The sequence below is a fragment of the Pteropus medius genome, unplaced genomic scaffold (assembly GCF_902729225.1).
Source record: "Pteropus medius unplaced genomic scaffold, Ma_sr-lr_union100, whole genome shotgun sequence".
NCBI lineage: Eukaryota > Metazoa > Chordata > Mammalia > Chiroptera > Pteropodidae > Pteropus > Pteropus medius.
This window is the reverse complement of record NW_024351647.1, coordinates 2,401,715-2,429,407: the sequence shown is the minus strand read 5'-3', so window position 1 is coordinate 2,429,407 and position 27,693 is coordinate 2,401,715. Positions and strand designations below refer to the sequence as shown.

The window sequence follows — 27,693 nt, the reverse complement described above, 5'->3', positions numbered from 1 at the left end:
GGAACCTTGGTGCGGTAACGCCAATTTCCGGCGGGCTCCTTAGAGCGGTGAACAGCTTTGGGCCGAAGGACCATGAGAGGGCCGGAGCCGGGTCCCGAACCTACGATGGAGGGGGACGTGCTGGACACGCTAGAGGCGCTGGGGTGAGTGTTCCTGGGGCCGTCTTTTCCCCCTAAATGTAAGCTCTCCCTCGGCTTGGCTGCTGCAGTCTCCTCCCCATGGGTCTACTCTGGGGTCGGGCAGCTCGGTGCAGGCCTCTTTCTCTGCCTCACTCCCTCCGGCGCCGACGGAGTTAAGAGGGAGGTGGGAGAGAAATCCTTTTGCGGGGTTGGGGGTGGAGTAGGGCCGGAGAGCTGGGGCGCGCGGCCCCCTCTCCCAAACTCCTCGCCTCGGAATTCCGCAGCGGGTACTGGCGGCAATGGCGCGGAGCAGCCAGGCAGGCTAGCTTCAGTCCTCTGGAGAAGCATGTCCCTACCCCGCGGGTGGTATTTTTGTTGACGTAGTTGTCGCGCCCAGGGGGAGGTGCTGGAACTCTGGACTGCGGCCAGGGACTGTAGGCTGCTATGGTGTACAACCTGTGGCTTAATTAGGGCTTGGGAGCGAATCTCTCTTGCTTCCTTGACCGAAGAAAATGTTTTAGTTCAGTGCTAGTCCATTCATTCAACTATTTCGTTCACGTGTTAACATATTTACTTGATATTAATAGATATTCATTAATGCATATTTGTGTGCTAGACAGAGGAAAGAATTTCAGGTTACTAGTAGTTTACATAGTCGTGGGGGCTACAAAGAGTGTGCTGGTATTTACAATTTAGAGTGGGAAGTGCTATGAGAACTCCTGGGATGGTGGTAATACTTCTAGGTATGGGGAGCAATAAATGCAACGTGGTCTCTCAGCTTTATCTTATTTTACCTCACAGCCATTGTTCTTATCCCAAATTAGCTTGTCCTGCGCATTTGTCCCTTTAATGCTCCCACCCTACTCCTGCCCCCAGCCCCAGTCAGCTCCAGAAAACAGGTGTCTTACCTGTCTTGTTACCAGCACCATTCTATAGTGGTGTTGACACAATAAATAGTGGCTGAATGAATGGGTAAATGAATGAAGAAAAGTTCAAAGAAGAGAGTGCACAGAGGTAAGCATAGGGCCAGATAGTTGAGAGTCACAAAATACACGTTAAGAGATTTGAGCCATCTGGCACAATTGTTTGCCTTGTCACACGCTGGAGTTTCTTGAATGGAATAGTGCTATTGTGAAGCTCGAAACTCCCACTCCCCCCTTTTTTTCCCCTAAAGCTGCACTTGTTACTCTATGAACTGATTCTTTTGGACCCTGATGATACTTTGCAGTGACCCAGTGTTATAGAGCCTTGCACTTAGTAGATCCAGAATAAGTGTTTGCCAAATGAAAGAACAGAGCCATCAGTTATTTAGGGGGTATTTTCACTTTTGTGATATCCCTTGGAGATTTTCAGTTAACTTGGTTAAGGAAGTAACCAAAGCAAGAAGTTAAAATAATTAATTGAAGTGTTTAGGCCTCAAACAGTTTGAGCTCTTAAGTACTCCAGATAAGAATAGTGGGATTCTGTAAATAGTTAATGAAAAAGGTTAAATCAGTGCTTTTTTTCTTCATTCCTCGAATTTTTTTATATTATAGATGTTTTGAAAAATAAAGTTTGCTGTAATTTTTGCTTTAATCAAGAACTAGTTTCAGATTATTTAATATGAAAAGTGTAACAGTTTGCATACTTTAGAGTTGATTTTTTTCCTAGAATAACTAAAGACAAGATTTGAAAGTTTAAATTTTCCCTTAATGATAATGAAATGTGAAAAAAGAGTAGTTGTTTACTTACAGTATGTTATAACTGAACACTTTAAAAATACTGTCCATGTACATTGTGAATAATGCATTTTCTATTGTGATTAAAACATTTAGGATATCAGAGAAGATACTTTAGTTTGTTAGATAAATAGAAATGAAAGGGAAGAATTAAAAAGGGAAATCTATGTGAAAGAACAATTTAGTGATATAGTATTATTATAAATGAAAACAAAGTAGAAATAACTTAGTTTCCTCATCTGTGAAAGGAGCAGACTGGAGCAGATTATTTCAGAAGTCTCTTTCAGTTCCAACAGTCTGATTTTATAGAACAATGGATCTCAACCCTGATTGTGCATCAAAATCATGTATGAAGCTTGCAAAAAATGTTCTAGTCTGGTATATACTACAAACTGAATCATGATCTTCAGTGGTATTCTGTAGGCCTGCATGTTTTTAAAAAGCTTCACAGACTAGGTTGAGGACCACCATTATGGAGAGAAGTTTATTTCATATATTTATTGAGCACAACTCTATATTGGACGTTGTTCTGTGAAATCAGTGGTGAGCAAAATAGACTTAGTGCCTGTCCCTGTGGAGCTTACAATTTAGTGGAGAGACATGATTACACAAACATTTATTAACTATAATAAGTGATTTAAAGGAAAATAACAGGGTGGCATAACAGGATAGGAGGACCTATGTAGTTTTATGTGTTAGTGATAGATTCCTGAGGAAGTGACATTTGTGTTGAAATAGGAATAGTAAATAGGAGTTAACTAGGTGAGGTTGGATAGGAAAGGAGGATAAAGGTATCCTTATAGTGAGAACAAAATATGGAAAACCTTGAACTGGAAAAGAGCATGCTGTATTAGAATATCTGGAAGGAGACTGATGTGGCTGGAGGTCAGAGCAAAGACCAGAGTGTTGGCAGATTGGATTGGAGAGTTAGATGAGGACCAGATCGTGCAGCACCTTTTAGACTGTGTTGTAGATTTTGTTTTTTGTCATAACAGTGGGACATGATTGAAGGATTTTAAATAAAAAGGAGTTATTAGATGTTTAGTTAGAAAAGTGACCTCTGTCAGCAAGGTGCAGAGTAGATTGGAGAATTTAGTTAGTAGTCTAGCCAAGAGGTGATGGTTGCTTAGTGGCACTGGATATGGAAAGAAGTATATTACAGGACTTAGTGATTGACTGGATATTAGAGCTGAAGGAGATAACAATATTAAGGATTCGTTTCTTCAGTAAGTATTTATTGAGCACCAAAATGAAATGATACTCCTTGGAATATAAATTGAAGGAAAGAAAGTAAAGACAGCAGGGAACTAGTGAATACAGAAAATATAGAGGGACCAATGGAATGGAGGTAAGGATGATAACAGAGTATAAGTGCGTGGTCAGAAGAGCAAGCTGGAAGGATAAATGTAGGTTGTGGTTGAGGAGTGACATGTTTGAATTAGTGATTTCAGAGATGGCGTATTTCTAGGTGATGGCAAGGTCCAGGGGGTGGTTGACGGACAGGTGGCAAAAGTTAGAAAAGAGGAAGTTAGGGAGTCGAGAGCTCAGGGTATTGGATAGGGTATATATGTAGACTTTGAAGAAACTTAATATAATACCAAAAATGGGAATGGAAAGGGAAACTGAGCACAGGGAATGTTGAGCAATATCCAAGAGGTTGATAGATGAAAATCACAAGAGAAAGAGCGTGGCAAATCTGACTGTCCTGAGCCTGGAGAGAACAGAAGATATTTGTAAGATAATGGGGGAGCAATGATATGAATGCTGTATTGGGAAGCAAGGAAGACAAACCCATATGATCTTATGGAACTTGAGAGAGTAAAATAGCCAAAGCTAGAGGTGGTAGGAATAACCTTTTTGAGAACAGATTGGCGATATAGGAGTTGTTCATGGATGGAACATAATGGAAGAGTTTGGGAAACAGGGAGAAGTAGAGAGCTGGATCAGAGGCAAGCCACTAGGGTGGGTAAATGATAGGGGGAGAGGAAGGATCTCATATTTTTATGTGTCGGCTAATGAAAATAGAATACAAAGTAAATTAGGCCCTGGCTGTATCTTTGTGGGGGTTTGCCAATGGCCCTAACACACTGAAGATTGGATCACCCATCTTGAAGTAGTGTCAGACCAGCAGCTATGGTTCCAGTGTATGGAGAACTTCTGGGGGACTCTGGGCCTAGGGGGCGGTATCCTTAGTGTTTGGAATAAGAGTAGTATTTTCCTAATTAAATAAAAAAATTTATAGGACAAACTAAGAGCATAATACTAATACCTGTCTTTTAGGACATTGTGGTAATTAAATGAGCTAATATACATAAGGCACATAGCACTGGCCTAAGAGCAGTTCATAATGTTAGTTGCTATAATGATTGTTTTTAGATGTTAGGTTTGTTAAGTGTATTTCTTTTTTCTTTTTTACCTGATTTGGTGAGGTGAGGCATTAAGGATTGTGGGGTTTCTTCTCCTCTAAATTTAGAATTTTTTGGTGATTTAATCAATTTTCGTTGAATTTTATAGTTGGTATTTTAGTAAAAATAACTTAAAAACTATGTGAATTAAATTCAAGGGTTTATGATAATTGCAGAAATGAAAGCAAGTTGGAGGAAATAAGATGTTTACTATTAAATCTCAATGAAAGGCATTGTAAGACATGGAGGAAAAGTAACACATAGAGGAACCAGTCTTGACTGGAGTTGTAGAGACAGCAGTCTAGTCCCAGTTCTGCCTTTACTTGGCTGCATTACTTGGCCAGGTTATTTGCTTAGATTTAAATCAGCATGTCATCATTTATTTTCTAATCCTACAGAATTAGGATAGTATTAACTTCAAAGCATTGTTGTAAAGATTAAATGAATTATAAATAGCAGGTATCCTAACATCGTTAACTCTTAATTTCTTATGTGCAAAATGGAGATTTGAAAATACCTTCATTAGATATGACCAGAGAATTCAGAGGAAAAAAAATGCAAATGGCCTTAAACATATGAAAAGATATAGTCTTATTCATGGGAGAAATGTAAATTAAAACTATATACTGAGATACTAAATGGTCATAAATCCAGATGTTTGACAACTTTGAGTTATGGGGGAATAGGTGGGTACTCTTATACCTTTATGGTACCACCCCTGTAGAGCAAAATTTAATAGTATCTAGCAAAGTTACATATCCACTTAGCCTTTACCCTAACAATTCCATCTCTAGGAAGCTATCCCAGATACACACTGACAAAAATTTGCCAAATTTCTTAATATAGAAAAGCATTGCACACAACCCAAATGTCCTTCAGTGGGGCCATAGTGAATAAAATATGGTGTATCTAGGTGGTGGAGTACTATACAACAATAAAGGTGGAGTAGTAGCTCTACTGATCTCTAGTACACATAAATATGTGTATGTAAGTGTGTGTATATTTAAAACAATGAATAGAACAGTATATAGTAGGCTACCTTTTATCTAAATAAAGGAAAAGTATTTATATGTTTATATTTAAAAATGTTATGGAATGACAAACCACAACTAATAAATATAATTACCTATGGGGGAGAGAGAGAACAGAGTAGAGGGAACAAGATTAAGATTGTAAACTAGATTTGTCTGAATGTACCTTGTTTTGTAAATTAGACTTCGAAACCATATAGATGTTTTTCATAATTATAAGACATAATTAACTAAGAAAATCAGAACAAAAAATTAAAAGCAAAATGAAACAAAGGTCTTTGAATATGTTGAGTAGGTATTTAATCACATGGGAAGGAATCGTTTTTTTACACATCCAACTGGAATATATTCTAAAGATAAAAACATTGTTTTTAGTAACATTGGTGTTAGTAATAATTTTGGTTTTCCTATTTTGAAACTATATGTAATTTACATTTATTTTTACTAAGATTATGTAAATATCATTAGAAACCAGAATTTTCATTGTAAGAGAAAATAGATAACAATGTAAGACAAATAAATTTAAACCCCTCCCACAAACTTACAGTTCTAAATTTGAATAGAAAATAGCAATGTGAACTTCTGATGTAATTTCTCTTAAAAAGGTACAGATACAGTAACTAACCTTTAGTACCAGGTTGAGTACTCTTAACTACCATTAAAAAGAATCAAGGTTTCGTGGAGAAATGCTGATTACCAGTGTTAGGGCGGGAACATCTTGTCATAGAAAGCAGGGAAAGTTTTCAAAGAATACTGGGGATAAATCAGAGGTCTCATTGGCTAACATGAATGGCCTCCCACTAACCAGAGATAGGGCAGTTTGAATATCAAAAGAAAAATAACTGCAATGGATTAAAACCTATCAAGTATGTTAAAATATTTAAGTTTATAATGTGAAAAAAAGTTCAGTTGCAGAAAGAACAACAAAAGTAGAAAGCTGGCATCTAATCCAACTAAGATAATATATAAAATGATTTAAAAATTTAAGGTTCTATTCAAATATACTTTGTGGCACTGTTTTAAAAGTATAAAATTATAAATGGGTTAGGTTAAAATGATCTCATAGGTCTTTTTCAGCTTTAATTTTTTTAATTTAAAATTTGCCTGATCTTTTTTCACTATATTTCCTTTTTTTATTCTTGTAACTAGTGTAGTTATTAGACTGCTCTATTTGACTTTGTGTTATATGTAATTCTCTTAAAATTGGTTGATAATTTTACTTTTTAAAATGTTAAAATATAGAAAAAAAGCCAAATGTAAACTATATAGAGCAGAAATTGGCAAACTATTTCTATAACAGACCAGATAGTAAAAACTTTAGATTTTCCTGGCCATAATGTATCTGTCACAACTGCTCAACTTTGCCATTGCAGTATGAAAGCACCTGGAGACAGTCTGTAAATGGATACATTTATTGGCTGTGTTCCAATAAAACTTTATTTACAGAAACAGGCAGTAGGCTATGATAAAGACTATTAGGGTTTCTTTTTTTTTTTTCCTCCTTGTTTTAACCTTTTATGTCTTCCTTTCTAGGTATAGGGGACCACTGTTAGAAGAGCAAGCTCTTACCAAGGCAGCTGAGGATGGACTATCTTCACCTGAATTTTCAGAGCTCTGTGTTTGGTTAGGCTCTCAAATAAAATCATTGTGCAACTTGGAAGAAAGTATCACTTCAGCTGGTATTGGCATTGTGTTTTATTTACTTTTCTGTTTAATAGTAAAATGAAATGATAGCTTATAATTTTCAGTTTCATCTGTAGTATGCCCACAGTACAAAGAAAAATCAGTATGAAGAACTTCAGTATGTTATATTAAATATCTTTGGAGTACATTTTAACCCAAAATTCTTAAATTTGTATGAAATTATAAACAATTACTGTTTATCTGTTGTCTTAACCTTAGTATTGTTCTTTAGAAAAAGTAGAGTCTGAATTTGGTTATTCAAAAAGTTTAATTTTTGAATACTGCTTATTTTGAATTAAAAGTCCTTTTTTTGTTTGTTTTTTAAAGTACATGTAATCCCTAGTTTAAATTGTATTACTAAACCTGTAACTCAGGACATGGATTCACAGAGGAATACTTTTATAAAAAAAACTCCTGTACTAGCTCATAAAGTTTAATTCATTACTGTCTTGGTAACTGGAGTCTTTGTGAGTCTTTGGTAGAGTTTCAAATAGTGTAATAAAATTAAAAAATAAAAATTATTGGGTATTTGCTAGGGGACAAAATAGCCTTCCGTTTTGAAGCTATCTTTACTTTTAAATTGTTTTTTTCCTTGCCAAATCTAATAGAATTTATGTGATGTGGAGTAAATTAAGCTAAATTCAAAACTTGATACAGGCTCCTACATAATTAGATTATGAAAGAAGGGTAAGCAGTGAAGCATAATTAGGTGGTTGCATTAATTATCCGAATCCATAGAAATACAATAGAAATGGACCATTTGCTCTGAAGCCAATTAATAATAGCTATAATAATTGCTTTTTAATATTTCAGTTACATAAAATATTTCCATTTTATCTGCTTTTATGGAAAGTCCATTGGACAATCCTCAGGGATTTAAATATAAAAATACCACGATTAGATACTTATGTTCTTAAATTGATACTTATGTTTCTGAATTTAAGTGTTGCTTTCTATATATGGAAATTAGATACCTTTACCTAAGCTTTGGGGTTACACATAAGGATCGAATGTCAAAGTGAAAAAGTAAAATTGAATGTAAAATTGAAATCAACTAGTGGTGGATTTTATAGTATCAGATCAAATAGTAATTATTCAATCACTATCTTATGATTTCTTTCTTTTTTTTTTTTACAGGGAGAGATGATCTAGAAAGCTTCCAGCTTGAGATAAGTGGTTTTTTAAAAGAAATGGCATGTCCATATTCTGTACTCATATCAGGAGATATTAAAGACCGTTTAAAAAAGAAAGATGACTGTTTGAAACTTCTATGTAAGTTATCTTTGAACATTTAAATGCATGTGTTTGACTTGGTTTTTGTTATTTTCAAGATTTGTGAAATTTCATTAATGAAGCATTTTGTATATAATAAATTATAATGTACTCTATAAGATTTCTAACACTTATGATTTATTTGGCTAATATAGAATTTCCTGTGTTTGTGATTTATATAGTATTTTAGTAATTTTTCTTTTGCCTAATTCACCTCTTAGTATTTATGACTAGAAGGCAAAAAAGTTGGTGATCTCCAAAGTCTTATTTAATCTTAAAACTCTCTGAAACTAGGCTGCTAAGCAGATTATCGGATCTTGTTTTAGTGATAGGCACTGAATGGTAGTGGTTTCAAAAATATTTATTTGATACTTACTATTGTACTAGAAACTGCTCTAGGCAAAAAGGCACCCTTAGGCCACTTGAATTTTAGTGAGTCTGGCTTATTTTCATTTGGAGTATAAATTACCTTATATCTAAACAATTACCATAAATAATCTATTTATGGTAATTAATCCATTGGGTCCCTTCAAAAAATTTTTAATTCAATTTAATTTCATGCTATTTTGAAACTTGTACAAACAGTGACCATTTGAAAAAAATTTTCTAACATTTTCTATTGTTGAATATTTTTTATTAGATTGTACCATTTATACAAAGATCCATGTGATATATTCCTTCTAGGCGCTAGTGTTGGCAATGTTTGTTTTATTTGAGCTGAAATTACGTGTTTGTGTTTAACCAGTGTGATGATAGGAGTTTTGATATTTGAATAACCTTGTATGTCTGTGTGTGTGGGGGTTTAAAAATTATGCTCCCTCCCTTTCTTGCACTGTTTCCTCACCTTCCTTTCATTGAGTGTGAGTCACTGATTTCCTGAACCATTGTTATTAATTGGAGATCATAGTAACCCCTGGGTATTTTGAGACAAAGGATTCTAAAAAGCATGGCTTAGAGGAACTTGCATACTCTTTCAGTTAATGAGAGCTAAGTAATTCATCATGTTTACCTTTTTGCCTTAGCTGCTAAGAAGCTCAGCAATAATAGTAATATAGGCTTCTGGTAAAAGTAAAGAGGATATATAAGAGAAATTGGTATAGTTTTTTTCTTCTGATTACGGAAACATGCTTAGGAGGCCAGGTAAGGTGGGGAATTAGTGTTAAATGTGTACAGTTTCAGTTGCAGAAGGTGAAAAGGTTCTGGAGATGGATGGTGGTAATGGTTGCACAACACTCTGTACTTAAGGATAATGTACACTTAAAAATAGAATGGTAGATTTTATATCTGTTAAAAAATTGCATGCTCATCATATAAACCTTATGAAATAGATAAAATTGTAAAGAAGAAAACCATTTATAATCTCACTCCCCAGAGAGAATCATGACTAACTTTTTGGTGTATTTTGTTTTCTTTTTTTCCTTTGTATATACACATTTAAATAAGATTGAGATCCTATACAAATGCAGTTTCTTCACTACTTCCTCCTCCATTAATGTGAACATTTTCCCATCACTTATTTTAAAAAAAATCATTTAAATTGGCTATTATAACATTGTATGCTATGGACATACTTTTACTTAATAGATTTCAAATTTGAGGGTACTTGGACTTTTTCCATTTTAAATTTCTTTGCTCATAATTCTGGATTAGTTAGACCAAGATTATGAACGTGAAAAACAAAAATCTTTGGTCTAGGTATATATCGCCATAGTTTTCTCCAGAAAGGTTATACCAGTTGACAATCTTACCAGCATCTACTCCATCTTTATCTTTAGTTAGACTATCTTTAAAACATACAAAAGAAGCTTCACGTTCTTCTTGGAAGTGTTTGTAACATGTATAAAATAAAAAGGACCAAATTCCTTACTATGTGGAGAGCTTTTATAAATCAAGAAGAAAAAGAAAACTCACTGAAAAAACGTATGAAATACATAAGACATTAACAGGCATTCTACAGAAAAAAGTTTTTTAAAAATTGCTTTTAATCATGAAAAAATGCACAGTATCCCTCAGAGTTAAAAAAGTAAAATGACAGGATACTATTTTTTTTTTTCACTTAACAGTTTAGCAAATAACAACAAAAAAAGAAAATTGATAATACAAGTTTAGGGGAGTGAGCATTCTCATATACAATAGGTGTTAGCGTGTGGTAGAATGACTAGTACAAGCTTTTGGAAAGGCAGATTATTAATATCACAATTAAAATTCACGTGCCTTTTGACTTGGCAATTCCATGTCTAGGAATACATATTTATTTCCCCAAGTGTACAGAAATATATGAAAAGGATGTTCATTATGGCATTGTAGTAGTTAAGTAGGAATGGTACATCTTTGCAATGATACCACAATATAGCTATTAGAATGAAAACAGATCAAATATGCTGATATGGAATGATCTCTAAGATATATTGGTATATAAAAAATGAAAATAGAGAACATGTATAGTATACCTTGTTTCTACAAAATATATAGATGGTAGATACATATACTAAATATACATACATACATACATATTTATGACTAGAAAGATAAGAAACTAAGAATGCTAATTGCCTCAAGGGAAGGGGAATCTGAGGATTACAGTGGAAAGACTTCATAGTATTTTTTACCATCTGCATGGATTAGCCATTTTAAGTATTAGACTGAACTCTTGTTGTTACTGTAACATAGCGCATGTTTCTGTGGAACAAAGGCAGACTTCAGCCAAGGTTCTGTCCAAAATATAAATTTTTGAATGGGTGATTTGTTTTAATGAGGTTTTAAAACCAGAGGGACCCTGGCATAGTCCACAGAAGCAAAGTTTGATACATGTTGGTCTTAACTTTCTGTGGGCTCTTTAGATTGTGTGACATGTGTAGATTGCATGGAAAAGACTTTACATCAGTGGCTTTCAATCCTCCCTGCCCATGAGAATCACCTTGGTTGTAAAATGTACCACACAGATGTCCTACTTTTACTTCAGATCTACTGGTTCAGAATCTCTCAGGGTAGGACCCAGGCACCTCTACTTTTAAAGTTTCTCAGATATTTTTTCTGCTCAGCTAAAGTTGACACTGTATTAAATTGTGGAGTGCGTGATTATTACTTAAAATAAATAAAAACAAAACCCCAATATTTTAACTACTGTAGTGAGAGTTAATTTAAAACAAGGCTATAAATAACCACCTAAGATTTTTGAGTAATTTTCTTAAATATGGCTGTTGAAAGGGTTAAATGAAATGGTGACAGTAAAGGGGTGGTGTATCTTGAAGGCAAACAATTATTCTGATTACTCTGTCTACTAATAGATCAGTTAGAGCTATACATTCTCCCCTGGCTTGAGTACTCTGTGCATATAAGTGAGACTATTTTATCAGAGTTTTACATATTCTTAGACATTCTTAAATTATTGATTTACTGTTGTGTTTCTCCTACTGAACTTTAAACTCTTTGTGGGTAGGCTCTGTCTGTCTGTCTGCCTGCCTGCCTGCCTGCCTGCCTGCCTGCCTCTTTCCTCCCGCCCTCTTTATTATTTCTTTTTGTGATAAAAAAAAACAATGTGAGATCTACCCTCTTAGCAAATTTTTAAGTATACAGTACAGTACTATTAACTATAGGCACTGTACTACAAAGTAATAGATCTCTAGGCCTTACTCATCTTGTATAAGTGACCAATATGTATCCACTTTGGTTTAGGACTATGCCACGATCCCTCTGATTTCAAAACTTCATTCAAATAGATTATTGGTTCTTAAAAATTTTATGTTTAATAACTCCCTGTTTCTCCCTCTACCCCCACCCCTGGCAACCACCATTCTACTTTCTGCTTTATGAATTTGACTAATTTAGATTTCTCATAAAAATAATTTGTAGTATTTGTACTTCTATGTCTACATTTTTACTTTGCCCGGTGTCTCGCAGCTTTATCTATGTTGTTGCAAATGGATTTCTTCTTTATTAAGGCTGAATAATAATCCATTTTATGTATATACCACATTTTCTCTCTCGAAGAATACTTAGGTTGTTTCTGTATCTTGGTTATTGTGAACAGTACTTCAGTGAACATGGTAGTGCAGATCTCTTTGAGATCCTGATTTTGATTCCTTTGGATATATGCCCAGAAGTGGGATTGTTAAGGAGTTTGTGTGGATTTTAACATTATTTGTTTTTTTCCTTATTATAGTATTTTTAAGTACAGAGCTTCAAGCTTTACAGATATTACAGAACAAGAAACGTAAAAATTCTCAATTGGATAAAAATAGTGAAATTTATCAGGAAATTCACGCTATCTATGACACCCTTGGTATTCCTAAGTCAACAACTTCTGACATTCCGCTTATGCTAAGCCAAGTGGAATCAAAGGTATTGTATTTGTTTTATTTTTCTTTCCCCAAATGCAACTAAATGCTAACATGTAAATAGTTCCTTTAAATATAAGATATTCATTCCATTTCAGGAGAAGTTTATCTTCATGGAAACTAAATTTTAGATTTGGAGTTAATATGTATGTGACCTAATTTGCTTATAGCTAATATTCAATGATCACATCTTAGTGCTCTTAGGCTTTGTGAGAGTTGCTGTGATAGAAATCACTTTGCAAATTTAAGGATTCTTTTTCTAAACAAGGTTGGAATGAATACATTATGAAGAAAAAAGTAGAATTAACCTATAAAGTCAAAGGCAAACTAAATTTTTTAAAATGGGCATTAATGGAATTGCAATGTGGTTGTCTTTGGTAGTGAACAAGTGCAATTTCTGGTGGATAAGTGTTTAGCAAATGTTGTATAGTGAATGAATAAATGAGTACCCTGATGGCATAAAAACAGCCACAAAATATGTACCTCAAGCTTTTTGATTTTTTTCAGTTATTAAACTGCTTTTCCTACCTAGTCAAGCCATATGTTAGAATGTTGCTCTCATAGATCAAATTTTTGCCTAATTCCTAGGTTTTGTAGAAACCCTCTAGAGAATAATACAGGATTCATTTTAAAGAAAAAATTCTCACTTTCAAAAATAGGTACTAAAACTCCATTTTTAGGCACACTACTTTAAGTCCTTGAATAAAGTACTGTTTTGCATTGATAATTTATGAACTGAAGAAAAAGATTTGTCTTCACGTGAGAGAATTTTAGTATCATTAAGATGAAAACACAATATTAAAACTTTTTTTGAGGTGGGAGGAGAACTTGCAAACCAAGGAATGTCTGTGAATCCCAGCTCAAAAATACTTTCTGGGTTAACAAGTTATTCTTCAGAGTTTTTTCTCTTTTCCTCTGGATTAAGAATGATCTGGGGTTGGCTGAAATGTCTAGGACTATTTCAAATTGAGGCAGAATTATAGACTCTTCCTAATCTCCCAGTGCTTTCACATATTTACCCCAAAGAGGCTTTTTTCCTTTTAGGCATTTCAGTTAGTATTAGCAATATCCCCAAACCTCTCTTTTCCCTACTTAAAGCAGGCTATAACACCAGTGTTCAAATGCTGGCAGGCTAATTATAAGGTAGTTGTTACTATGGTCATTGTGGCTCAATAATTTACCTAAAAGGACTTCCTTCTCCATTCAGTTTCTATCAGAAATTTCCATATTGTGCAGAAGAGACTTTGTCACCATTGGGAGGAAAATTATCATTTTCTAACTCCAAGCTATTTAAATGTGAATCTAGAGTAATTATAGTAATAATAATGGAAATAATAGCAGATATATAGCATTTACTGTCCTAAATGTTTATATGTAACAAGTCATTGCCGCCTTAGATCATCTATAATGAGTTAGGTCCCATTATCTACAACAGCTATATGAGGAAACTGAGGTACTGAAAAGTTTAATAAATTAGACAAGCAGATTTCTAAGTACTGGTGGATCTGACTTTTGAACGCAAGCAGTCAATCTCCAGAGTCTACACTCTTCACTCCCTCACTATCACATACGTATTAAAACTGTTATCTAATGTTGAAATCCTGGGATTGTGATTACGTGTAAGAAACTGCAAATATTCATTCAGAATTCCTCTTGAGTGAGGAGTTACCACTAAAACTTTTAGTAATATATGAAATAATTAAATTGGAGGTATTTACAATAATTGGTGAATCTATACAAAAGGTATGTTTTAACAGAATAAGTTAATAATTATAATACGTAAGAATTGTATCAGTAATTGTTGTAGAGGTAGATTTGCTATGAAGCTAATAAAGCTTAAGCTTTGAGACTCCTCATTTGCACAAGTTCTTTCTAAGCAAATTTTTTAAAAACAGCTTTCTCAAGATATCATTTACGTGCCATAAAATTCACCCATTCTAAGTGTGCAGTTCAATGAATTTTAGTATATTTGCAGAGTACAACCATCATCAAAATCTAATTTTAGAACATTCTCATCACCTTTCCATCACCTTCAAAAGAAACCTTGTGCCTCTTTACAGTCACTCCCTATCACCACTAATCTTCATGCTAATTTCATTTTCATAATTTTTAATTCTTTTAAAGAGAATGCCCTCCAACATTAAATAAGCTTCATACCCCTCAAAATCCGAACTGTCCCTGATTGTTTTCTTTAGTTACCTTATAACTGAGACACTGTAAATATTTCATTCTGTTTTGAAATATTTTCTTTAGTAAAGGATTCTCCAGTTAGGAGGGCGAGCCCAACTTAGGCTATCATTTCTTAGTCATTTCCTTCAGGATAAATGACTGTTATTGGAATAACCCCTATATTGCTAAAGTGAAAAAGAATGCCTACTATCTTACTCACCAGAGTAAAACTGTTTCAAGTAATATAAATTAGTGGCTTTGCAAAAGGAATGAAACGTATATGTAGAGACTAATTGAGAGGGCTTGTTCATCTGTGTTGTCTTGCTGAACAGTGAAACCAGAATACTTAACAATTGGAATGTGTAGATAGTAATTAATTGAGAAAAATCATGTGCTCATCAAAGGTGTTAATATTCCTTTTGAGAATTTACCAGGATGTAAGAGAGTGCCATCTTAAGAAAATCCAAAATCATACGGATTCTCATAGTAAAACCTTTTAGTAGCTACTTTAGTTGTCTGTTACATTATTTCTTATTCTGGCAAAGTAATGTGTGAATTAATACTTCTTTGAAAAAGATATTCTGAATAGTAGTGATATTCTTTCCCAATATATAGGAGTGTATTTTAGTTATTTCACTTTAACATTTTATTATCTAGCATTGAAAATAACATTTTAAGCAAGAATAAGATTGCTTTAAATTAGGGATATATAGTTTCACAATCTTTTATATTTACTTTTAGGTGAAAGATATTCTCTCAAAAGTCCAGAAAAATCATGTGGGAAAACCACTGCTGAAAATTGATTTAAATCTGGAACAGGCGGTAAATCCCCCTTCTTTTTATTATTAGATTTATATAATTCAGTTAGTGAATATGACTTAATTTTACAAATGGACATCTAGATTTTACAATATGTAGCTTGTATTATTTTGGAGAATTAAAATGGATTGATATTCTAGAGTAATAGGTCCAGACATTTTTTTTGATCAGCTTATTAATTTTAAAACTACTTGGCCAAGAGTATTTATGGAGCCCATTATGTTAGCATAGTTGTCATTTGAAACGGATAATAGCTTAAAGCCAATAAGATTGGAAGTTACTGGTATTTCTTTCCTTATTGGTTCAGACGACTTAGCTAGTAGATGTTTTACTTAATATGTTTGATTGAAGATAAGGTAAATTCTACCAGTTTTGGAGTTTAATTTATATGTTTAATATCTTCTGAATATCATAAATGTTCTATCAGATACTCTATTATTTAAATAATTTACTGTTAAAGTCTCTTGGATCAGAAAATAGTCATTGGGTACAGTATTTTTTTAATTAATAGGAAGTATTGACCACAATTTTTAAATTTCCATGCGTAATGAAAGAATCTAAAACTTGTAATATTTGTTTCCAAATTGTTTAGGAACAACTGGAAAGAATCAACGATGCTCTTTCCTGCGAATATGAGTGCCGCCGGCGGATGTTGATGAAACGATTGGATGTTACAGTGCAGTCCTTCGGATGGTCTGATAGAGCAAAGGTAGGGCTGTTTTGCCGTCTGTGTCCTGTAGGTGGTACTCTTTGACAGTTCTTCAGTCTTTCTTGTCTATTATGTAACTATGCCACATTTGTACTTTATCACTCTGAAGCACATACCCAGGCCAACTACTGGTCTTATATAACGATCCTGGTCTTGTATAAATCCCTTTTTTCAAATATTTTATTTCTACCCAAATCTTTCACATTATTTTAAACTCATACATAACTGTGATTTATTCAAGGATATGTATAAAAGAAGGCATTATATGAGACAGTAAGATAAATAAAGTGAGCAACTGATCAAGAAAGAAAGACATAGGAATAGGTATTGGTAGTACTGATCCTGAACAAGTCTTCTTAAAAGTGTCTTAAGGCTGTGGAGTGTGGTCCAGTTGAAGAGGGATTTGGAGGATATGGGCATCTCTAAATATGAATCTCTTCATACAGCTTTCTAGAGATCTGTCTTCTATCCCACCCATTTTATGCATCTAACCTGTACTCAGGCTTTGTCCTACCTTGCATCATAGACTGGAAACTCCTGACAGTAAGCTGGGACAATTTTAGGAAATCATTTGCTCCCTCTGTTTTCAGGGGTCACAGTCCTATGTTCCTTGATGTCCAGTGTCGGAAAAAAAAAATCCCTATTTCACATGGGTTGTCCAGTTTTATAGTTGTTTCAAGTGGAAGAGTAAATCTAGTGTATGTTACTCTCTGCTGTTAATATTATTATACTCTTTGGATTAACTGGACAGTTTTTCTGCCCCATCTTGCATCAGCACTTATTCAGCTTTATTCAACTGGTACCTGGGCTAAGCTGGAACATCCAAGGTGCTCGTCTCACATATCTGGGTTCTGCTGTCTGCTGGGGTGCTTTGGTTGTCTTCTTGGCTCTGATGTGGTCTCTCTCTCCATGTGGTGTCTTGTATTGGTTTCCTATGGTGGTTGTAACAAATTACTGCAAACTTAGTGGCTTATATAATACACGTTTATTCTCTTAACAGTTTGAGAGAACAGAAGTCCTAAAATGAAGGTATTGGCAGGATTGCATTCCTTCCAGACGCTTGAGGGGAGAATCTGTTTTCTTGCATTTCCTAGCTACCAGATGTCACCTGTGTACCTTGGCTCTTTATCTCATCCTCCATCTTCAAAACCAGTAGTGTAGGATCCTCTAATCTTTCTTCCTTTGCTTTTAGTGTCACTTTGCCTTCCCCTGTCTGACACTCTTGTGTCTCTCTTACAAGGATCCTTATGGTTACACTTGGCCCACTCATGTAATCCAGAGTAATTTTTCTATCTCAAGATCCTTAATCTGCACCTGCAAGGTAACATATTCACAGGTTCCAGAGATTAGGATGTGGACATCTTCGGGTGGCCGTTATTCATTTTACCAGATGTCTCATCTTCCTTCTAATTGGATGTTATTTTTTCTTGTATTAGGTTTCTCTAGCATATGCTGGTGCTGCTTTTTCTTCTTAAATAGACTTTTAAAATTGGATAGTCTAATGAATTCTCCACTTTCTGTATACTTTCCCTCCTCAAAACGTGTCTTCTTATTGTAGTAAATCTGGGCTGTTTGCTTGGCTATCCTTGGCTATCTCACTATTTCTTAGATCAAATTGCCACCTCATGTTTATTTCCTCATTCTGCTACAGTAAATCCAAAAGTAATTTCCTAACAAAGGGTACATAGGAGTGATTTTTCTGAATCCTTGTATTCTGAAAATGTTTATTCTGCTGTCACATTTGATTGGGTAAACATAAAATTCTAGGTTGAAAATATTTTTCTCTGACTATTGAAGGTATTTGCCTCATTGTTTTCTAGTATCTAGTACTACTCTTGAGAAACTTGTCATTTTCTATGCTTTTGGATGACCTTTTATTTTTCTCTGGAAGCTTTTGGACTCTATCCTTGGAATCTGAAATTTCACAGTAGATGTCGGTTTGGGTATTTATTATTTCATTATTGTAAATACGAGGTGGGCCTTTAAATCTGTAGACTCTTAGCTTTTATATTTTTTAAATTAATTTCTTTCCTTTTGTTTCCTGTGTTTCTCTTTCTGAAACTCTTGTCAGTCAGGTGTTGGACATCTTGGATAGATCCACTTATGTTGCTTTATTTATTTTCTCATTTTCTCTTTCTCTTTTGGATTTTACTTTCTTGGAAATTTCCTTGGTATTGAATTTTCGTTTCTGCCATCATTTTTATCCAGAAATTCTTTTTGATTCTAGAGGTTTTTTTTTTTTTTCATATTTTTCTTCTTTTATAGTTATGCTATCTTTCTGAACGAGGATGAACAATTTTTAAAAATTACTTTTTTTTTGGCTTTCAATTATTTTTGTTTCCTCCAGGGTAATTATTTGTTTATTTTTCTTGTTTTCTCTCTTGTGGTGACTTTCTTCAAATGCACAATGGTTACTGGTTGTCCATATTAAGGAGCAAGACGCTGAAAGACTGATGGGGAACTACAGTCAGTGATTGGAATTGTTGATATGAGTCTTTGGAACTGGCTATGGTGCTGTGAGAATTCCTAATGTTGATTTGTAGAAGTCTTTTCTCTGAAGGTGCTCATTTTTTCAAGAAGAAAAACCTCATTTTTTCTAAACACTTTTCTTTCTTTGGTCAGAGGAGGTGGAGTGGCAGTATGGCACCAAGGGTTGAAGGAATAGACTGTTTGACAAACAGATTTGAGTTAACCTTTATTTTTGCCTCCAGAATTCATTTTCTAAGATGTTGGTTCCCTTCTTATCTGTATTCCTGTTTTCCATTTTTTGTTGTAGTATGCGTATACCTTTTTATAACGTAGTGTGGTCATTCTGACTTATTTACGTAGAATTACTCCCTCATGTATTATACAGAGTCTCCTCCAAACACCTGGCAGACAGATACAGAAAATTGAAGAGTGCTTAGAACAAAGTTGCTGGTGAAATCTATTATTTCAGGGAACAAAATTTTTTTTTAAGCACAATAATTGAATAGTTATAAGGCAGAGTTGAAGACTGTCTTTTATGTATTTTCTTTCAATAAACATTTATTCAGCATCTCATATGTGTCAAGCACTATGATGTACCAGGTTCTGGATGAGCATTTTAGTACTCTCTATGCTTAAGTGTAGAACATTTTTGGAAGATTTCCATGTCTGTGATACCTAATCAGCTTCTCAGATGGTTAAAGCCTATTTCTTTTCTGCATGTGCACCAGGATAAACTCCAGAGATATGTGAGTGTCCATGTCATTGGAATAACTGTTGTATGCAAGAAACTGAGATGCTCTAAGCTGTGGCTTACAAAAGAAGTAGATGACATGATTGCTGGCCTCAAGAAATGCAATAGAGTTCAGATGTATGGGAGGTGCTAGCTTTACTGACCTCTGGAAACTTAATAGGTTAAGTTTTATACATGTCAGGTTATCAGTTTAACCTGTTAGAATTTTAATGAGAAAATGGAATTTAGGAATAGAAGGACAACTGTGAAGGTAGTATATTAAATATGTCTTAATATAGTAACTTAGAGGATAATTTCAGTGTTGGCCTTAAATTTACAGAGAAATCCAAAACAGTTTTGACATGTTCTTTTCTTTGAACATTTAGGGTGGCATGGACTAATGGGCATGTTGACTCTTTACTACCCTTGAACTTGGAGACTTTGAGAAAATATGCCTTTAGGAAATACCTTCATATTTTATTTTCTTGATCTTTTTTCATTATGTTTTAAGACAAAGGAAGTTGTATTTTTATTCTTTTCTCCTTAGTCTGGGGAGATTTTAGAAATGTTTTTTTCTTAGGCTATGGGTCAATTTAGGCCTTTCATTTCAGCCTTTCTAATTGATTATATAAGTATATGCATTTATACCTTGAGTTTTCTTGTTAAATTATCCTGTTTCGTATGCCTGATATTGTTGAATGACTCATCAAACATTTATTCTACAGCATTTTAAAACTTTACAGAAAATTTTATATAGATATAGTCTATTGATTGACTTTGAGGTTTCCTTTAATTCCTTATTTGACCCTTTAATGAAATCCTTGGCAGCTAAATTTTTGTACATGTCCATGATATATTTCTAAAATTTCTTTTTTTAAAATTGAGTTATAATTGACATATATTAGTTTTAGGTGTACACCATAATTATTTGATATTCGTATATATTGCAAAATGATCACCGTAAGTTACAGAATTGTTTTTGTGATGAGAACTTTTAAGATTTATTTTCTTAACAACTTTCAAATATGCAATACAGAATTATTAACTATAGTCATCATTACATCCCCGTGACTTATTTATTTTATAACTTTAAGTTTGTGCCATTGACTCCCTTCACCCATTTCACATACTCCCCCATTCCTCACATCTGACAGCCACCAGTCTGTCCTCAGTATCGATGAGCTTGATTATGCTTGGTTATTTTTTTGATTTTTTTTTTTTTAGATGCCATATAAAAGTGAAATCATATGGTATTTGTTTCTGTGATTTATTTTACTTAGCACAGTACTCTCAAGATATATCCATGTTGTTGCATATGGCATGATTTTATTTTTTTATGACTGAATAATATTCCTGCATGTGTGTGTGTGTTTGTGTGTATCACATTTTCTTTATACATTTATTCATTGATGGACACAGGTTGTTACCATCTTGGCTATCGTGAATAATGCTGCAGTGAATTAGGGGGCACATATATCTTTTCAAGTTATTGTTTTCGTTTTCTTTGGATAAATGCTCAGAAGTGGAATCGCTGAATCATATAATAGTTGTATTTTTAACTTTTTGAGGAACCTCTGTATTTTCTAGTGGCTATACCAATTTACATTAACCTCCATCAGTGCACAGAGGGTTCCCTTTCTCTACAGCCTTGCCAACACTTGATATTTCTTTACTTTTTAATGATTGCCATTTTAACAGGTGTGAGATGGTATCTCATTGTGGCTTTAATTTACATTTTCCTGATGATTAGTGATGTTTAGCATCTTTTTATGAACCTGTTGGCCATCTTTATATGCTCTTTAGAAAAATGTACATTCGATCCTCTGCCTATTTTTTAATCAGATTTTTTTTTGCTGTTTTGTATGAGTTATTTACATATTTTAGTTATTAACCCCTTATCAGATATATGATTTTGAAATATTTTCTCCCATTCATTAGGTTGACTTTTCATTTTATTGTTGGCTTCCTTTGCTGTGCAGAAGCTTTTTAGTTTAATGTAGTCCCAGTCATATATTTTTGCTTTTGTTGAGTTTGCTTTTAGTGTGAAATCCAAAAAAATCATTGCCAAGACTGATGTCAGGGAGCTTACAAACTGTGTTTTTTTCTAGAAGTTTTAAAGTTTCAGGTCTTATATTCCATTTTAAGATCTTTAATCCATTTTAAGTTATTTTTGTGTATAGTGTAAGACGGGTCCACTTTCATTCTTTTGCATGTTGTCTAGTTTTCCCAGCACCATTTATTGAAGAGACTGTCCTTTCCCCTATTGTATATTCTTATCTCCTTTGTCATAAATTAATTGACCAGACATATGTGGGTTTATTTCTGGAGTATCTACTCTGTTCCATTGATCTGTGTCTGTTACTATGCCAGTACCGTACTGTTTGATTACTATAGCTTTGTGATACAGTTTGAAATCAGAGAGTGTGATGCCATCAGTTTTTCTTTTTTCTTTCTCAAGATTCAGGTCAAGTAGAATCTCTTAATCAGAGAATATGCATGATTTTAGTGCTTTTGACATATATTCCAGAGTTACCTTCCAAAAAGATTATACACTTTTGTTAGTATGGTTAATCTGGTTTCTTTTAAATTATTTTACTAATATTGAATTAGGACAGTATAATTTTATTGTTTTCTTTTTTTACAGAATATATTGTGATCATTGTCTCCTATCTAAAAGCTCTATTTCCATACCCTTTTTAAAATTAATTTTTAATTTTTAATTTTTGGAGCTATAATCCACCGTCTTAAAATGTATAATTCAGTGGTTTTTAGTATATTCACTGTATTCTGTAATCATTACCACTATCTAATTCCAGAATATTTCCATCACCCCAAAAAGAAATATGCACCCATTAGCAGTCATTCCCAACACCCCTCACTTCCCTGGCAGCCACAACTATGATCTACTTTCTGTGTCTTTGGATTTGCCTATTCTGGACATTTCATATAAGCAGAATCATATAATATGTGGCTTTTTGTGTCTGTTTTCTTAGCATAATGGTTTCAAGGTTCATCCATGTCATCTCATGTAACAACATTTCAGTGTCCTTTTATGGCTGTTATATTTTATTGTATAGTGGTACCATAATTAATTTTCTTATTTTGTATATTTTTTCTATATTACAAATACCAGGAATATTAATATGTATAATTTTTATTTATGAATCAAAGTACAGTCTTATGATGAATTCCTAAATGGAAATTTATTGTGTCAGTGGTTATGACTCTTAGTGCTTTTGATTCACATGGCCAAATTGTTTTTTAGGAAATTGGTATGAATTTAAACTCCTGTCAGTAAGGTAAATGAAATTTTATCTTCACTTTAGTTTCTTTAATATTTAGAATATTATCACTTTTATTGCTAACTTGATGGTTAAGAAAGACTAAATTGTTTTAATTTATATTTATTATTGGTAAAGTTTAACTTTTTCCATAAGCTTATTAGTCATTTGAATTTCCTCTTATTTTTTTTGGAATTTCTATTTGTGTCTTGTCTTTTTCCTCCCCTTAGAGTCTTCCTGTTTTCCTTTTGATTGAGCTTTGTATATATTAAGGAAGTTAGCTAGTTGCTGTATTTGTTAAATATTTTTCCCAGTTGGCTTTTGATTTTGTTTTATGTGTTTGATATATATATAATTTTAATCTTTGTAATAAAGTTAAATTTTTCGTTATGAAATAAAACCTTTAACAGTGAACTCTGTATTTGGAATTCCAATACGGTGCACCTTATTATTTTTACAGATAGCTAACAGTTTATTCCAGCACCATTTAAAAGAATAATCTATCCTTTTTCTCACTGGTCTTTGATGCTCCTCTATCATTTATTGCATTCATACATCTATGAGGCTCAGAATCTTAATTGCCTTTTTTGTTTCATCAATATATTTTTTTCCTCCCCAAGTTTCATGTCATTATACTGAGGCAGGAGAGTATACTGTTATCTGTACACCTGTGCTTGGGAATCAAGTGTATCTTTATTACTAAGTAGGCAAAGCTGAGATTCTCTCTGTATTTTGGGGAAACTAAGCTTTCTAGGCCTGGTTGTTTTTTTTTTCCATTTGCAAAAAGGAGTAATAAAAACCATACTCTAAAAAGGATATTTTCAGGATTAAAGACAGGACTATTAAGTGAACAGTATTTTGGCACATTTAATAAGTGCTCAGGGACTATTAGCTGTTATGACAGTGATGATAATTTCATATTGCATATTAATAACTGATAGAACTCTTTCAAAATTCTTTAAGTCATTTTTACATAGTTTCTGGATTAACTTTGAATCACCCTCTCCCCCATTTAGCTCGAAAACCATTCCAACAGGATTGCAGTAAATCTTTAGTTAATCTGGGGGAAAACCGACAATTCTCAGTGTCCCCATCCAGAAACTTGGTATTTCTCTCCATTTATTCAAGTTTTCCTTTTGTTTTTATTTTTTTTTCTTAAAGGTCTTATATGTGATTTTGGTAAAGCTGTTTTTAGGTTTGTCTTTTGTTATTATGACTAGAATGTTTTTTGTGTTACTTTTGTAACGAGTTATTATTGGTAGTTGTATATTCTTTAAGCATCTGTTGGTCTACTTTTTTCATTCTACATAGAAATTATCAGATATTAATGATTGCCATTGCTCTTTCATTGAAATGTTCTTTGGTTCCTTTTCTCCCTAACTTTTGTCATTTAGGTGAAAACAGATGACATAGCAAGAATTTATCAGCCTAAGCGTTATGCTTTGTCACCCAAGACAACGATTACATTGGCACATCTACTTGCTGCTCGTGAAGATCTATCCAAGATCATTAGAACAAGTAGTGGCTCTAGCCGGGAGAAGACGGCATGTGCCATTAATAAGGTTGGTTTTTCTCAGTGGAGAATGAATTTATAATATCCTTGTTTGATGTTTTTACATTTTCTTTTGTTTTGGTGAACTCCTAGAAAAGAGTGGTAGAGGGGGCTTCACTCCATCAAGGCTTAGTTATGTTTTGTGTGTGTGTTCATTTGAATTTCTTTGTTCATAGATTAAACCAAAGTTTTATCTGAATTAGAGGAATTAAGAATTGTTTTTATCAATAGCTTTATGAAGAATTATTTGTCTTTCCAGCTATGTAATCATTCATTGTTAGTGAAAATATATAGGAATCATTTCAGGTATTGACAGGTTTCTTATACCCTTGGTGTTAAAGGGAAGAGCACATGCTTTGGAGTCATAAATCTGGATTCACATTCTAGCTCTATCATTTACTTAGAGGAATCACCTTGGGAAAGTTACTGAATCTCTTGGGGGGTCTGTTTCCTGATTCAGAGCATAGAACCATTTCTTTGACAGGTCTTAAACAAGTTCAAAGAGTCTGAATTTTATACCTTAATGGCAGCAACAACAATAAACTAATCTAGAATGTTTGTCAGCTCAGCTAGCATGTACTCTTTATTTAGAAAAAGACTATATTACAAAAGAGGAAAAATTCAGGAGTTAGGGCATTTGGGTAATTTTAAAACGTTGTTTCTCACTCAGCATGGTGAGAAAGTTATCCTTGATATATGATACCTTATCTGAGGGATGGTTGTATATAAAGTCAATTTACCTAATTATTGCTCAGTTAGACAGCAGTGTTTATGCCTCCCTGCTTCCATTTTAAGATCAGCCTATCTTCTGAAAATGTTCTGTCTTGAAATATGTTAATATCTTGCATCAGGTTACAATCTAGTCTTGTTGGATCAAGAGTTCTTCTTTAAGTGAAATTTCCCATCTCTTTTCTGAGTTTATAATTTATAGTCTGATTATTTGAGGGAAATCTTATGATCAGTTCTTGCAGCAGCTTTCCATATACCCACCAACATAGCTTGTTTGGTGGAGAGACCACTAAGAATAACAACGAAGAAAAGCCGTTTTTGGGATTTGATAATTAGGGCATTTTTGCCGACTTTAAAAGAATGTTTTACATACTTCGTTCAAACCTTGCCCCACAGTGAGGATGTTGTACTTCTTGTCTGTCATTTATAACATAAATTACTAAAACATAATTTTGATTAGATGATCAGTGGAAGTAGAACCTGATTCATAGGTCATTTTAATTGAGGCAGTTATGGTTTTACCTTCTTCCCTGAAAGAGATTGTTTGGAAGCTATTGGCTTTTCCTTGGCTGTGGTGGATGGAGGGCCACCCTCCTCGCTTTTGTCTGTCTTTGTTCATGAATATATAAAGGAAGTCCTTTCTACAGGACATTGGGGCTTAAACCAAACTCTTCCCTGGTTTATCCTTCAAAGTATTGTAAAACATAGTTAAGGTAAAACATAGTTAAGGAGGTATAGCAAGTTTTTATTTTCTTTATAATAATATAATAATTACTATCATCATCGAAAGTTAGCTTAAGTTTCTCATAAAAAAGAAATAGTTCATTGAGAATCTTTGTTTCTCCTTGCAGTCATACCTTGGATTATAGTTATTATATTCATCTTGATTTCATTATGTCCATGTTATATGTATTTCATACTTTGTTGAAATAAAATGTGCTTAGAAATATAATCTTTTATTACATAGCTCATTACCAAATCAGTAGCAATAGAAAGTTCAGAGTTTTTGTTGTTGTATAAATGGATATGAATTTAATTAAAGTATATAGTTTATGTACTTGAAAATGTTTTGTTAAAAAAATTTCTTAGCGTGATAGGTACCACATTTATTATAGAATTTGCTAAACAAATTTAAATGAGAAAGTTAACAAGCCCTTAAGTTTCAGAACTATTTCCCCGAATTGTTTAAAAATAATACCACATTGTGAGGAATTTGTCATACATCACATTTATATTTTCAATATTAATTCATACTACCATGTCTGTTACTTTCATGTCCTTAAATATTTGGCTTCTGTTTCTTTATTAGAATAGTAACCTCAATATCGCTTGAATCCTTTAAGTAAATTTTAACTTTTAAAATATGAGAAACTGAAAGAAAATGTTTTTTTACACAGGTGCTGATGGGAAGAGTGCCTGACAGGGGAGGACGGCCAAATGAAATTGAACCACCACCCCCTGAAATGCCACCTTGGCAAAAGAGACAAGAAGGCAGCGGAAGGGGTGGGGTGGGGAGGTGGAGGTGGTGGTGAGGAGGTGCAGGGGTGGAAGAGAGGTGGTCAGAGGGTGGAGGAGGGTGGGGAGGGGAAAGGAGGGTGGGGAGGAAGTGGGGAGGTGAGCAGAGGAGGAGGGCCTGGGGCCGCAGGGAGATTGGTGCAGTGGGAGGGGAGATTATGGTGGAAGAGGGGGCTATGGTGGAAGAGGGGGCTACGGTGGAAGAGGTTATGGAGATCCATATGGAGGAGGTGGTGGTGGGTATAGAAGATATTAAAAACTACAAAAATTAGCAATGCTTACTTCTTGAGAGATACATTAGGCATAGTGTTCAAAATAACATACTTGAATGTCATCTTTGAAGTAAACACCATGTTAGATTCCTTATGATACCATTCTTAGTTGGGTTAATATGTAAGAGCATTGTTTTATACAACCATTTGATCCCTTAGACATAGTGATGATTTTTTTCCCCATATTCTGTGTACCCTTGAGCATGTTATGTCTTTTTAAAAAACAAAAACAAAAAAATGAGCAAAAACTATTTTTTAACATGTAAATATTTATTATCATCAAACTTGGAAAATGGAAAGTATTTTATTGTCATGATTGAATTTAGATGTGACCTGTATTTTATTCAGATTTGCGATACATAAATGACCCCACTTGTTAATTAGACTGTTGCCTCATCTGTATTCCTGTAGCTAGCTGTGTTTTGTTTTTTAATTCTACTTTACAACATAGAGAAAGAGACTGATGGTTTTGTTCAGTAGGTAGTTGTCATGACTTGTTTTCTCTATTATAAGAAGCTATTCCTCTGACCAGGTTTCTGGTAAAGTTCCATAAATTGAAGGCTGAGTTTACTTTTTGGTTTGCATATCTGATTTATTTTCCAATTGGATTTGAAATCTGTGATTTTCTTTGACAAAGCAAAGTTAAATTGAGGTCAGAATTACTCTAAAGGGACAAAAGTATACCAACTTTACATGATGGTGTAAAAATATTCCTATAAATTGGTTTCTTCATCCTTTGGCCTTCATTTTAGGTATCAGAATATCAAAAGGCAGGCTGAGTTATATGATATAGGATTAGAGCAGTAATTTCCAGTTTCAGTAGAACAGAGGTAGGGCCAAGGCATCCCTAGGTGATTCTGATTCTCAACTAGATTTGGGAAAC

General features: G+C 33.8%; 1 protein-coding gene across 1 annotated transcript; it reads left to right on the top strand.

Moving 5' to 3' along the window:
• Nucleotides 1–27,380, top strand: FAM98B (family with sequence similarity 98 member B). Its single transcript, XM_039843943.1, is given in 10 exon segments — nt 1–143; nt 6,807–6,952; nt 8,094–8,228; nt 12,391–12,569; nt 15,476–15,556; nt 16,146–16,262; nt 24,137–24,304; nt 26,421–26,528; nt 26,530–26,672; nt 26,674–27,380. Coding segments are annotated over 10 exon segments (1,269 nt in total). The 5' UTR covers nt 1–72; the 3' UTR covers nt 26,795–27,380.
• Nucleotides 27,381–27,693: the final 313 nt, after the last annotated feature.